General features: G+C 36.2%; 1 protein-coding gene across 2 annotated transcripts; it reads right to left on the bottom strand.

Moving 5' to 3' along the window:
* Positions 1-1,463: 1,463 nt before the first annotated feature.
* LOC125671368 (uncharacterized) lies at positions 1,464-6,261 on the bottom strand. Of its 2 annotated transcripts, XR_008802367.1 has the most exons (3): positions 5,752-6,261; positions 3,404-5,218; positions 1,464-1,696 (listed from the first exon to the last, which is right to left on the bottom strand). XR_008802367.1 is itself a non-coding variant. In XM_056162547.1 (2 exons), the coding sequence occupies exon 2, from the start codon at positions 3,246-3,248 to the stop codon at positions 1,812-1,814; it is 1,437 nt and encodes a 478-aa protein (XP_056018522.1). In that variant the 5' UTR covers positions 3,249-5,218; positions 5,752-6,261; the 3' UTR covers positions 1,711-1,811. The 2 variants fall into 2 exon arrangements, 1 of the variants encoding a protein (XP_056018522.1); XM_056162547.1 differs by lacking the exon at positions 1,464-1,696 and having other exon boundaries at positions 1,711-5,218.
* Positions 6,262-13,169: the final 6,908 nt, after the last annotated feature.

Below are 13,169 nucleotides of genomic sequence, written 5' to 3'. Positions count from 1 at the left end.
AGAATTGGATATGTAACCCTCGACTATATAGTCGTAGTAGGCCTTACTGGGACATCGGGCATAGCTGACCCCCCCCCCCCCCCCCCCCCCCCCCCTATGGGAGACGAATAGCCGTTAGGCAACCTATCTAAGTCCCTAAACATTCCGGTATCATGGCTAGGACTTTTCTTGGGTGAAGCGAAACTAATAAATTTCTCCAGGGAGTCGCATCTACAATATGGATCTCCATCTAAAATCTAAGTTGTCAGTCTCCTGGGAACCAGTAAACCTCACCCTGAACATTCCAATTCCTCCCTCAAATAAAAAGGCAAGGACGGAGTGAAATAATCACCACCCATGGATGTTCCCAGAGAAAAAACTCTCAACTTATGACCTTTCCTACCGCCGTGGGCACTCCCACTCTGTGGGTTGTCTAGACTAAAGCCTACATTGCCTACCAACCCACTCGTGTAAATTCGGGGACGCGGTGTTACGCCGCGTGATCGCTGAAGTATCCGGGGAGAGACACAAGCCCAACACAGAGTACACCTAATCCATAGACAAATCCATCACAATTTGTACACAAAATATATACAAAGCTACTAGATTGTGATTTAAAAATGTCTAATTAATTGATTCTATCTATCTATTTAAAAATAATTACTAAACCTCAATTTAATTAAAAGAACAAATGTTAACTAAATGGAAAGACCGCGACAAAATAGCGGCAGACCAGCGCTCTGCAGGGAAACCACAACTTTGCAGCCACCCAGACATAAAAACACATGTCTTGAATTGGGCGTCGATACAATACACTAAAGAAGTCTGAAAATGGACAGAGAATCGGAAGGCACTAGATGCGACTGAGTGCGGAAAATGATAGCCTTGGGGGTTCCCTTTCTTGCCTGCATAATCTTTTAGCGGACTCTTCAAAGATTAAGTAGTTATTAGCCTTCATTATAACCCTACATGGTGTAAAATCATGAACTTCCAGGTGAGCTTAATTTCCTTTAAAGGCCTGTGTGACCCCTTTTTATGTTTCATTTCACTGGTTTTAAGTCGTCAATCAGTTTTGTTTCATTGTAACACCCTGTAGTCAATTATTAGAGAGGTCTGAAAAGTGGCCCCACCCTTGGGAGGCCCCAGGTGGCACCCTTACAGTCCTAAACTGAGGGTGGAAAATTATAGCTCTAGGGGTCCCTTTTCTTGCATACGAGGGTCATTCAAAAAATACATAGATTTTTGCTATAAGTTTTTTCCGAGCGTCACATTACATCCAAAATTAGTATCTGACCTAATTAGACAATAAATGATTTTAATTATACTGAAGAAAATTCATATATATATGTTACAATATATATATATATAAAATATTTCAAAAATTAAAACCGAAAAATGAGTTCACGGCGCATGGTAAAATTTTGCTATTTACAAAAATGCATCATAAAATGTGAATTGTGAAATCTCTAAAAAATGGCACCAAACAGAGTAAAATTTATACGTTCTAGTAGAAAGGTGTTCCATCATTTGATAAGCGAAGCTTTGGCGTACATGTAATATGTCGAGGCATTTGATGTAGATGAAAAGTGGAGGATATGTACAACAATATTTTGAATTTGAATATTTTCAAATTTACTTTATTTTGTCAAAAAATACAGTCTTAGTAGAAGGTAATATGAAAAAAATTTAAAACCTCTGCTGGACTCGAACCTGCGACCTACAGTTCAGCAATCGGTATTCTTTTTTTTTTTTTTTTCTCTTTTATTGATTAACATTTAAACAGATATCACAGACTAATCATCAGTTACAATCACATTTAAAACACTTTGTATCTAAAATATGAACAATAATATTCCCTCTGTTTCTTTCAATAGAGGATTTCTATGTAAGAAAAACTTTTTAAACAGGTTCATTTTCTTTTCTAAAACAGTCAATTGATAATGGTTATATGAAATGTAATGTCTCAATGTATATCTACAAAGCCTTTCAATATCTATTTTTTTTTCACTTTGCAAAAAAATCTGTCTTCTTCTATAAATACAAAATCTGCATACTGATATAAAATAATTTACAAAAAATACATTCACGTTTTTGATACCCTTATGTAATGCTGTCATGAATATTTCTTCAAAGTTTAATCTGTTAAAAACATCACTTTCACAATCTTTCAATAACGATTCAAGATGATAAATAACAAAATTGTTCTTAAATTCAGCCAACTCTTTACATCTAATAAATAAATGCATTATATCCTCGCATTCTAGCATACAAATTGGACATATTTTAGAATCAGACTTCCCTATCTTAAAAAGTTTCTCATATGTAAATATAATATTGTGAAAAATTTTGAAATCCAGTTCAGTAATATCTGGTGTTTTGTATAACACCCATACCGTTTCCCATCGCTTTTCAATGGATGATTTATCATTCATATCAAGTTTATCTCGCCAATAAATATTTGACACCGGTTCTTGAAACATTTTTTGAACTAACAAATTATAAAATATTTGTACTGTACCGGATTGGAACACTATCCTTTGATCTCTATATGAAATATCAAAATTTGGCTGAAAGCATGTTCTTTTGTACTCATTTTCATGAACATAATTTTTCCATTCTTCTGGAATAGATAATAACAAATCCTTATAATTTTTTGTAATCAGTGAGACATTTACCTCTGAATTTTGTTCTTGAAAAATCTCCACAATACATGATATTGGTAAAAATCCCGGAATTACTTCATATGAAATATCCTTGACATGTGTAATACTAGCACTAATAAAATCTTTCCAATTCAACATTTTGTTTCTTCTTTGTACTTTCGGATTAAAAAACAGACAATAATTAAAAACATCATTTTCTTTTTCTGTAACAATGATATAATCTTTTATGGCATACCATGCACATAATAATTCATTGTAAAACTGTGGTAGACCCTCTAAATCTGTTTTCTTAAACTGTAGTAAAAATATCTCCATTCCTGCTCCTAAATTTTGAATCTTTGATAGGAAATATCTAAAAATATGTTTCCACAGAAAATCTTTATTACAACAAAAGTGCTTTGCAAGAAACTTTAGTCTAAATGATAACATTTTTAGATAGATATCAGCTATTTTCAAACCACCATCGTGTTTTTCACCAATTATTGTTTTATAAGATACCAAGTGTGAGCCAAAATTCCATAAAAAATTGGTACACTCCTTTTGAATACTGTCTCTAGCCCATTGTGGAATCGATATAACTGACAATGAGTACCATAATTTAGACATGAACAAGGTATTAATTAAAGTGGCTCTACCTTGAACTGTTAAGGATCTCTGTCTCCATAAATTAAGAGTTTGCTTAATGTTTCTAACTTTGTCTCTCCAATTTAAATTTTCACACTCTACTCCATTTTTGCCAAAATAAATACCTAACCTGCGACCTACAGTTCAGCAATCGGTATTCTAACTTACTGAGCTACTCGGCTAGTTAACTAAATGGAAAAGGAAAAGTCAAATATTGCTGATATTGATTTTTTCATCCATATTTTTAAAGGAAGTCAGCCATTATGACGATGTACAGTACAACCTTGATGGAAATCGATTACAGAAGGCAGGTAAAGGTGAAAAACAAGACATCGCGGATATTCACGGGGCAGGAGTGGCTAAAATTTCCTGTCGCTCTCCGGAAATCTCCCAATAGAAACTGTTAAAATGCTGAAAGAAGCGGATAATATGTCAAAACTGAGTCGTGCTTCTTATAGTGTATGAATGGCATAGCCGATTTTCTTGTGGTTAGATACTCTATATTGGATGACGAACGTCCCAGTAGGAAACGAAACGTTTGTGAATACCTTGTCAAAAGAATAAGTAATGCTATGGAAAATGATGGCGGTGTCACTGGACATCGCGGAATTATCAGATATCTTTTATGCTAGCTCCGGCACCGTCTTCAATATTCTTACTCAGTTACTAAACATTTGGAAATGAGAAGAGTTGCAGTCCAGTAGTTACCTAGACGATAAAACTGGAAGACGTCACATGCTCTGTGTGAAATGTAGCACAGGTATCTGAATTTTAATCAGTAAATAGATATACAAATGTAATAGAAAAAAGAAAACAAACTATATCTATAAATAGTATTTATATATAATATATAGATATAGTTGGGTTTTTTTTCTCTCTCCTTTTTTCTATTTATATCCATTTATTGATTAAAATTCAGATACCTGTGAATGTAGAGGCACCTGATACGAACAGGGTTACTTTTTTGTCGATTGAGAGCTGTAACTCTGTTCGTATCAGGTGGTAGAGAAGAATATCTTGAGAAACTGAAACGCGACGCTGTGACGTGTTTATGACGTAGCGATAGAACATACTGTTTTTAAAATTATATATCACGGAAACTATACGATCAAATAGAATGAAACATCCTAAGCCGATCAAATAAATGATTTCAAGTCCGGTAAAGTGTTGAATTTTATTTTTCAAATATATATATATATTCTCGAGAGACATTGTCTACGTATTTTTGAATGACCCTCGCGCTCTTTTAGCGGACTCTTCAAAGATTACGTTGTTATTAACCCCCATTTTGACCCTACATGATGTAAAATCATGAATTTTCAGATGAGCTTGATTGCCCTTAAAGGCCTATGTGACCCCATTTTAGGGTTCTATATGTTCGATTTTTTGTTTGTTTTCTAATTCTTTATCAGTTTTGTTTTATTACATCACCTTAAAGTCAATTATTAGAAAAGTCTGAAAAGGGGCCCCGCCCTTGGGAGGCCCCAGGTGGTACCCCTACATCCCCAAACTGAGGGTGGAAAATGATAGCACTAGGGGTCCTTTTCTTGCCTGCATACTCTTTTTGTGGACTCAGTTGCAGTATATGGGACAAACAGTTTATGTAATAAAAAACAACGAGAACTTCAGTATATGAAAACTATAACATGAAATAAAAACGGTAACATAGATTAGGAGTACAAGAAAATAATGCAACAACAATGAATCATGAATTAATGTATGTCTACAAAATATATCTTGAATCTGTAAACAAACAATCACAACAATTACAGAAATACTGTCTGTTGCTGGCCTGTAACAGAAACATTTCTACACAATTACAGAAATACTGTCTGTTGCTGGCCTGTAACAGAAACATTTCTACACAATTATAGAAATAATGTCTGTTGCTGGGCTGTAACGATCAAAGAAGCAGTAAATGAAGTTCTTGTTCAGGTGTCCATCTTCTCTACCTGTAACGAAAAAGTTACACAATTAATTCTTGTCCATACAAACTGCCATACAAGATAATTGATGTGGGCGGGAAAAAAAGAGCTTTAACAGATATAATAACGTATTTACCAATTCATTTGTAATCCTTTGCTAGTTCAATATTTATAATTCCTCATCTGTATAGGACCTCATAGCTTAGATCACAGTTTGCTTTGTAAGGAAGTTATTCGGGGCATAAAAATCTACCCCACCACACCCCCTTTTTATGTTACAAAATAAAAGCATAAGGAATGAAAATCATTTTTTATCCCTGTAGATATGTATTTCAATTTTGTAATTTAAAATACAATTATTAGAGCCAGCATATTAGCTGTCGTTAATTACTGTATATCACTTATTCTCTTTAAATTGATGGTGCTATGGAGATCCCTGTCAATATCATGTTCCTTGGAATGGAAATTTCTTATACATGTATTAACTTCCATTAAAAAACAGGAATTGTACAAAATTATGACACTAATAGAAATTATAGTAGAAGAATATGAAAACTTACTAGTCGGAATGCGTGATGATCTACCATTCCAGTATTTCCACGGACGTTCCGCCATTCTTGGTATTGTACTTGCATTCTGGGATAGAATTTGTCTCATACACGGAGATTTTGGTCAGGCTTCCTCTGGACTCTAGATATCGGAACACCCAGAGCCGTCGGTTGTCCAACGTAAACCATTTTCCGTCTTTATGACACACAGTAATTTTTGGAATTCTATCAATCACGCTAGGATCATTCAAACAGGCATCTCTGGTTTCATATATACTGTAGGTACCACGCCTGAAATGATCCTTAATCGTGGCCTGGGAGAAGAAGATTTCACTTGGTTTTAACTCGAGAGTCATAGTGTTAAAGTGTGTGCATGTATGTCCAATTCTGTGTCTGTGTGCGCCACAAAGAATAGACTGGAAAACTTGGGTTTTGTAAATATATATATACCCATAACGTTACTATTTTCAGGTACTTACTCACAAATTTTTGGAAAACTATATTTCAAGGAAGATAAAACGAAAGTCGTTAGGTAACCATGTAGCTCACTACTCTAAAGCTTATATTCTGTATGACACCATGTCTGTTTTGTGAAATTATTTGTATCGATCGATTTATTTGTCTATCATCGTAGCTCAGTGGGGCGGGGAGCAGAAGGCATGTGACAATATCAATTATAGAACTTTTTATTTTTCCAATCTTGAAGGGCCCATATATATATATATATATATATATATATATATTATTTAGAAAGTAAATATAGTGTGGTACATATATATTAAAATCATCCCATAATAGACTTCTATAAAATGACCCACGCGCATCAGGGGAATCCCTGGACATGCTATATTAACTCATAGTTTTAAGGCTGAAAGAGCATAAAACAACGAATTACTAAGAGGTATTTGATATTTTTATTTCTATTAAACTTATGGCACGGTACTGTTGTAACAAAATACACAGCTTTACACAGATAAGACCACCGATGATCTGAAAGTTTGAACTGGTCACGTGACTGTCATTTGAAATGGCAGAGTGACGCGGTTATTTGTAAACATCGATTTAAAATCAAATAATTTGGGTTAAAACAGGTTAAATAATATATGATATGTCATACAGCCTCATAACTACATACGTGCGATGATTTAATAGCGTTTTTACGAGATGAAAAAAAAATATTGTAATTCGGACCATACAGCTTTTTTAAGTATCACCAAAAAAAAATTCATGAACTTTTCTGATCCTGAGCTCTGATGTTTAGTTTGTTTACATGTATATCTTTTACATCTGAGCAAAAACTAATTTTTAAAAAGTCATTAATTTGTTTTTGGATAGCTGGTGAATCAAGTGCTTGTTGCAGGCTTTGTGCAATTTTTCACTCATTGAAAAATTTTCTTGAAATCTAGCTAAGATTTCAAATAATATTTTGCAATGGGAGTCAGAAAAGGTGGCTTAAAAAATCAGATACTTTGAAGTATAATATCTGATCTAATATATCTTCACTTGCAATCAAATAATCTACAGTACTTTGGCCATGAACATTAAAACATAAACTGACCAAATAAGTCACCCATTGCTCTGCCATTTACAATCCGCATTTGATTATTTATACATAAATCAACATGTTCTTTTCCTCTATCATCAAAACTTTTCTCGGGGCTACTGGATATCAGGTTTATAGACATCAAACAATGAAAGATGTCTTGTAACATATAGCGGTCACCTAGCCAAGTGCTGATCACGCTCGCCATTGCTTAACTTGACTTAACTAACTAAAGAAAAACTCTACCACATCACTAGAAAGCTAACTCACTAGCGAGGCAGTATAAGTACCCTCCTATATTGTTCGCTACACTTCCTCCCACTTGGGGGGAGGTTCGTCCCGAAGCTGAACGTGAGTTTTCTCTGAGTGTTTGGCACCAGCTCAGTAACGCCATCCACCGTTCCCGACGACAACCACCGTCGTCCTCGGACGAAACCACATCCGTACATGGACACGAAGTCCCAGAGCTCCGAAGAAACTCTACCTGAAGTAGGCCACCCACCAAACATCGAAGCTCTCTCTGAGTGTTTAGCACCTGCTCAGTAGCGGCACGAACCCGCCGTTTGTACCAAGAGTTCCGAAGAGACTCTACCTGAAGCAGGCCTTCCGCCAAACACCAGAGTCATTGCGCTCCCACCAATTTGTAACCTGTAGCGATCACCCAGCCAAGTGCTGATCACGCCCACCGTTGCTTAACTTGCATGATAAAGAGAAAGACTCTCCCACATGACTAGAAAAGCTAGCGCACTAGCGAGGCAGTATAAGGACCCTTCTATACTGTCCGCTACAGTCTTGTGTGTACTATATAATTAGCCCGCACAATGAAAATCAGATAGCTACCTGTAAATTGTATTACAAGTGTAGAGAAGAGTTTGTCTAAAATGTATATACAATGTCACGAAACCATAGATTCTATTGCGATCGAAGAATATGAAGTTATTGATATAATTTCCGTTTTGCCAGTCAACAAGGCCATTGGACCCGATCGTATCAGTCATAAAATGTTAAAGTCAACAATATATACAATATGTAAGCCTCTGTATTTGCTTTTTAACAAATCACTGTCTGAAAACACATTTCCCAGTTGTTGGAAAATAGCCCATGTGCTACCTCTTTTCAAGAAAGAGGACCCTTCACTTTCATCAAATTACAGACCCATTTCTCTATTAAGCTGTGTGAGTAAGATAATGGAAAGAATCATTTTTAAACATGTCTATTGATGAAGGTAGCTCATGTTGTATGGTTTTTATGATCTGTCTAAAGCTTTTGACAGGGTTTGGCATAAGGGACTTCTTTTTAAATTACAAAAATATGGAATATATGAAAATCTTTTTCAATGGTTTAAAAGTTTATTTGTGTAATAGATATCAGAAAGTGATGTATAAGGATTTTTTATCATCCAGTTTAACTATCAATGCTGGAGTGCCTCAAGGATCTGTACTGGGACCGCTTTTGTTTTTAATCTATGTTAATGATGTAGCACAAAATATGTTATCGTTTTGTAGATTGTACGCAGATGATAATTCGATTCAATATGCAGATAAGAATATATGTAATATAGAAAATGTTATGAATCACGATCTCAAAATTCTTGAAGAATGGTCAAATAACTGGCCTTTGAAATTTAATCCTAATAAAAATAAAGTTTTATTTTTTACCAAGGAAAAGCATAATGAAATTCCTTGACTTCTTTTTCAAAATTGTCAATTAGAAATCATTTCTTCCCACCCACATCTTGGTCTCACTTTTTCTAATGATTTAAAATGGTCTGTGTATATCAATGATATTGTAAAAAATGCGTATTAAAAAAAATAGGACTTCTAAGGAAACTCAAATTCACTTTATGTAGAAACAAATTATCTAAATTGTATATGACTTTTGCTTGACTTATGCTAGAATATGCTTCAGTCGTATGGGGTGGATGTTCTTCTACAGAAATTGAAAAGTTAGAAAAGGTACAGCTCCATGCAGCTAGAATTGTAACGGGACTGCCAATTCTTGCATCCAAAGAATCATTATATTAAGAAACGGGTTGGGAGCCACTATGTAAAAGACGGGAAATCGCAAAATTAATAACAATGTAAACAATTCACTTCAATCTTGTATTACAATATTTAGGCGGTATCATTGACAATTTTCGAAAGGATACATCGCGCGACAATACTCGTTACGAATATGACTATATACCTCCTAGAACTAAGCAAGAAATATATAATAAATCATTTTTTTCCAGATGCCATTCGCAAATGGCTCTTTAGCAAACGAAGCAAAGAAAACAACCTCTATCTGTCAGATCCGCCGAAACATTTCTAATAATATCAATATTTCAATAGTGCCTAAACATTTTCTTGGCAAAAGAATAATAAATATAATTCATACTAAATCAAGACATAACTGTTTGCTTAACTATGATTTACACCGAAAAAACATTGTCAATTCTCCTAACTGTCATTGTGGTATAAGAGAAGATGTATATCATTTTCTCTTTGTTTGTAAAAGATTTTCAGTAGTAAGAAATGTTATGTTTAACAAACTTTTTTCAAATACAAGAATTAACTATTGTTGATACATGGATTTTACTTTGGGGCAGTGACAATTTGGGGTATGAAACTAACAGCAAATTTTTTGATGATATTCACAAAGGGTGCTAGCAATTACGAGAATACATCGAAAGTTACACGTGAGATCACTGTATCTACACGTGGTCTCTAAAAGACTGAAAAGCATTTGTTTCGATTTATACCGATCATGTTCCATGTCTTATTTTGTAATATAATTATGTTGACGGGGGGTGTTTGCTCCTCCTGGGCACCTGATCCCACCTCTGGTATATCCAGGGGTCCGTGTTTGCCCAACTTTCTATTTTGTATTGCTTGTGGGAGTTATGAGATTGATCACTGTTCGTCATCTTCACCTTTCATTAGTCAAATTTTAGCATCTTGTACATGTACAGTAACCCCCCCCCCCCCCCCCCACCTTCTGCGAAGTCGTATACGGTTATACTCGGCACTCAAACAACTCCATAATTAGTTATTTGATACCTTTATGTTATGTTTTGTCCCATGGGGACCCGGGTTAGAATAGGTCCTCAGTATCCCCCCTTCTGGGATCCGGGTTTAATACAATAGCCGCTTGTCGTAAAAGGCAACCAAATGGAGCAGTCTTCGGATGAGACCACACAAAACCCGTGGAAATTGAAATCATCCCGTTTTTCATAAAGCTGGGTTGTTAGTTTTGCCGTTAATATCTACTTTCAGTAAATCCCGTGGAGATCCGAGTTAAAATAGGTCCTTAGTACCCCTTGTGTGTCGTACAAGGCGACTGAATGGGACTGTCCTTCGGATGAAACCGCAAAAACCAAGGATCCGTGTCACAGTAGGTATGGCACGATAAAGATCCCTCCCTGCTCATAGGCCGTAAGCGCCGAGCATAGGCCTAAATTTTGCAGCCCTTCGCCGGCAATGGTGACGTCTCCATATGAGCGAAATATTCTCGAGCGGGACGTTTTAACAATATACAATCAATCATACGTCATACGAGAGAGAGAGAGAGAGAGCGAGAGAGAGAGAGAGATGATGATGATTAAAACGTGTAAATTTTAACCATTTGACCTGTATTGTGGGGACAGAAGTGCACAATGGGGACAAAAAAGTGACGTCTCCCTAATTGTGACTAACAAATTGTTTAAGATTTAGATACGAGACTGGTAGAGAACAGAGATTTAGATTTCTTAAACACAGTAAAATTTGGATGAAATGATAATGTAATAAAAACTACGGAAGCCGATAGGTGCCAGGGTATAGAATTAATATTTATTTAACTGGCGGCCGCCACTTAATTTATGTGGCGGTCGCCACTTAATTTAACTGGCGGCCGCCAGTTAATTTATCTGGCGGCCGCCAGTTAATTATATGGCGGCCGCCAGTTAATTTAACTGGCGGCCGCCAGATAAATTAACTGGCGGCCGCCACTTAATTTATATGGCGGCCGCCACTCAATTTAAATCATTTATATGGCTGTCACCAGTTATTCAATTTCTCTCTCTTTCTCTATCTCTCTCTCAAAATGAAAGAGGTGCAATCCATCCCCAATGCTTAGTAATATGTATGTGATATATATATGTACATTTAAGAGCATTAAATTATTGTTTTTCGATTGTACTGTTAATTACGTAGAACCACAGGGCTGACCCTCCATTTTTTTGAACGTTCAATTTCTATTATTTTCACATTTAAACTAAATTATTTTCACATGTGAAATAAGATTAATTGGCCCCCACCCCACTCTTTTGGTGGTAGTAATGAATGGTAAAAATGTAATAATGAATGAACTGATCAATTGAAGGATGAACGGAGCTCCCTCCCTCAAATTTAGGAGTACGAAGTTTGGACAAGAGACATTTTAGGTTCCTTTTCTGCTTGTCAACAATTGTAGAAGACAATTTCTCCTCCGACTGTCCCTATGCACTTTGAAAAACGATGCTGCGTGTTTGCGTACTATTCTAAATCTTTCCAAAATAATCACTCAGCGATACGAATTACATTGTTTTTGCAATTAGCAGCCGCCATATATAAATTAAGTGGCGGCCGCCAGATAAAATAACTGGCGGCTGCCACTTAATTTATATGGCGGCCGCCAGATAATAAGTGGCGGCCACCAGTTAATTTATATGGCGGCCGCCAGTTAATAACTGGCGGCCGCCAGATAATAAGTGGCGGCCGCCAGTTAAATTAAGTGGCGGCCGCCACATAAATTAAGTGGCGGCCGCCAGTTAAATAAATATTAATTCTATACCCTGGCACCTATCGGCTTCCGTAAAAAACAACATAGAGACTTGAGCAAGTCTTACTATAACTACATCTTCACAAGTCAAGGGTTATTGATTCGTTACCACGTTAGTGCGAGGTAACGAATTAATAACCCTTGACTTGTGAAGATGCTATAACTACTGCACTGTATCTAACACAGTCGATTTCTGCTTGCCTTTACAACGTGTGTGTGTCTCTAAACATTGTGAGGACGTCGCCAGAGAGAGAGAGAGAGAGAGAGGGGGGGGGGGGATGACGACAGAAGGGACACAAATCTTGATCCTGACTCTGTACAGTTACATCTCTATAAATGTGACCAACAGAATGTGAAAGGTTCAGATGCAAGATATTACAGCAGTGAAGACAAATCGCGTGTTTTTTCACGATTCCAAATAAGGTTTTGCATTAACTTTTATTGGTGTCCCTATAATTACCTCAGACAGTGCATTTTTGCCTTTATGATCCTTTATAGTATCATGTGTAACCTCTGGTAGACATTGTGAGAAGACGTCTTCCCCAGTTTCGATGAGAGGGAGAGGGGGGGGGGGGGGGGGCAGTAAAACATGTAAAGTGAGGACAAATTTCAACCAATGGACAGACGTTGTGAGGACAAGAATTGCACTATGAGGACAAATAAATGTCCTCGCAATTACGTCCTCATAAATGTGATCTACAGCTTGTGAAAGATGTAGATACAAAATATTAGCTTAGTGAGGACAAGTGGTGTGAGGACATGTCCTTACTAATATTCTCTCTCAAAAACCTTTTTTTTTTCATAATTCAAAAGAGAGTATTGAATAAACTTTTATATATATCCCTATAGCTATACCTAACATAGTACCTTTTTGCCTTTAGAATAATATATGTGTGTGTGTATTCTCTTCTACACATTGTGAGGACGTCCTGGTCGGCTAGAGAGAGAGAGAGAGAGAGAGAGGACCAGGTCAATAAAATAAAAATTCACTGATAACACAGTTGATATCATTGAACAAATTCACGTGTACTACCGGACTCCCCATTTTTGTATAGACAAAATGTATGACAGGTCGATTTCGCAAAAATGGGAGAAAGTAGTTTAT

Source organism: Ostrea edulis, chromosome 4, assembly GCF_947568905.1.
Source record: "Ostrea edulis chromosome 4, xbOstEdul1.1, whole genome shotgun sequence".
Lineage (NCBI taxonomy): Eukaryota > Metazoa > Mollusca > Bivalvia > Ostreida > Ostreidae > Ostrea > Ostrea edulis.
Note: the sequence above shows the minus strand (reverse complement) of the source record. Positions and strands in the feature narration are given on the sequence as shown.

What these genes read in the sequence shown, in the direction of transcription:
- LOC125671368 (XM_056162547.1), bottom strand. Translation starts at nt 3,248, where the DNA reads ATGTCTAAATTATGGTACTCATTGTCAGTTATATCGATTCCACAATGG.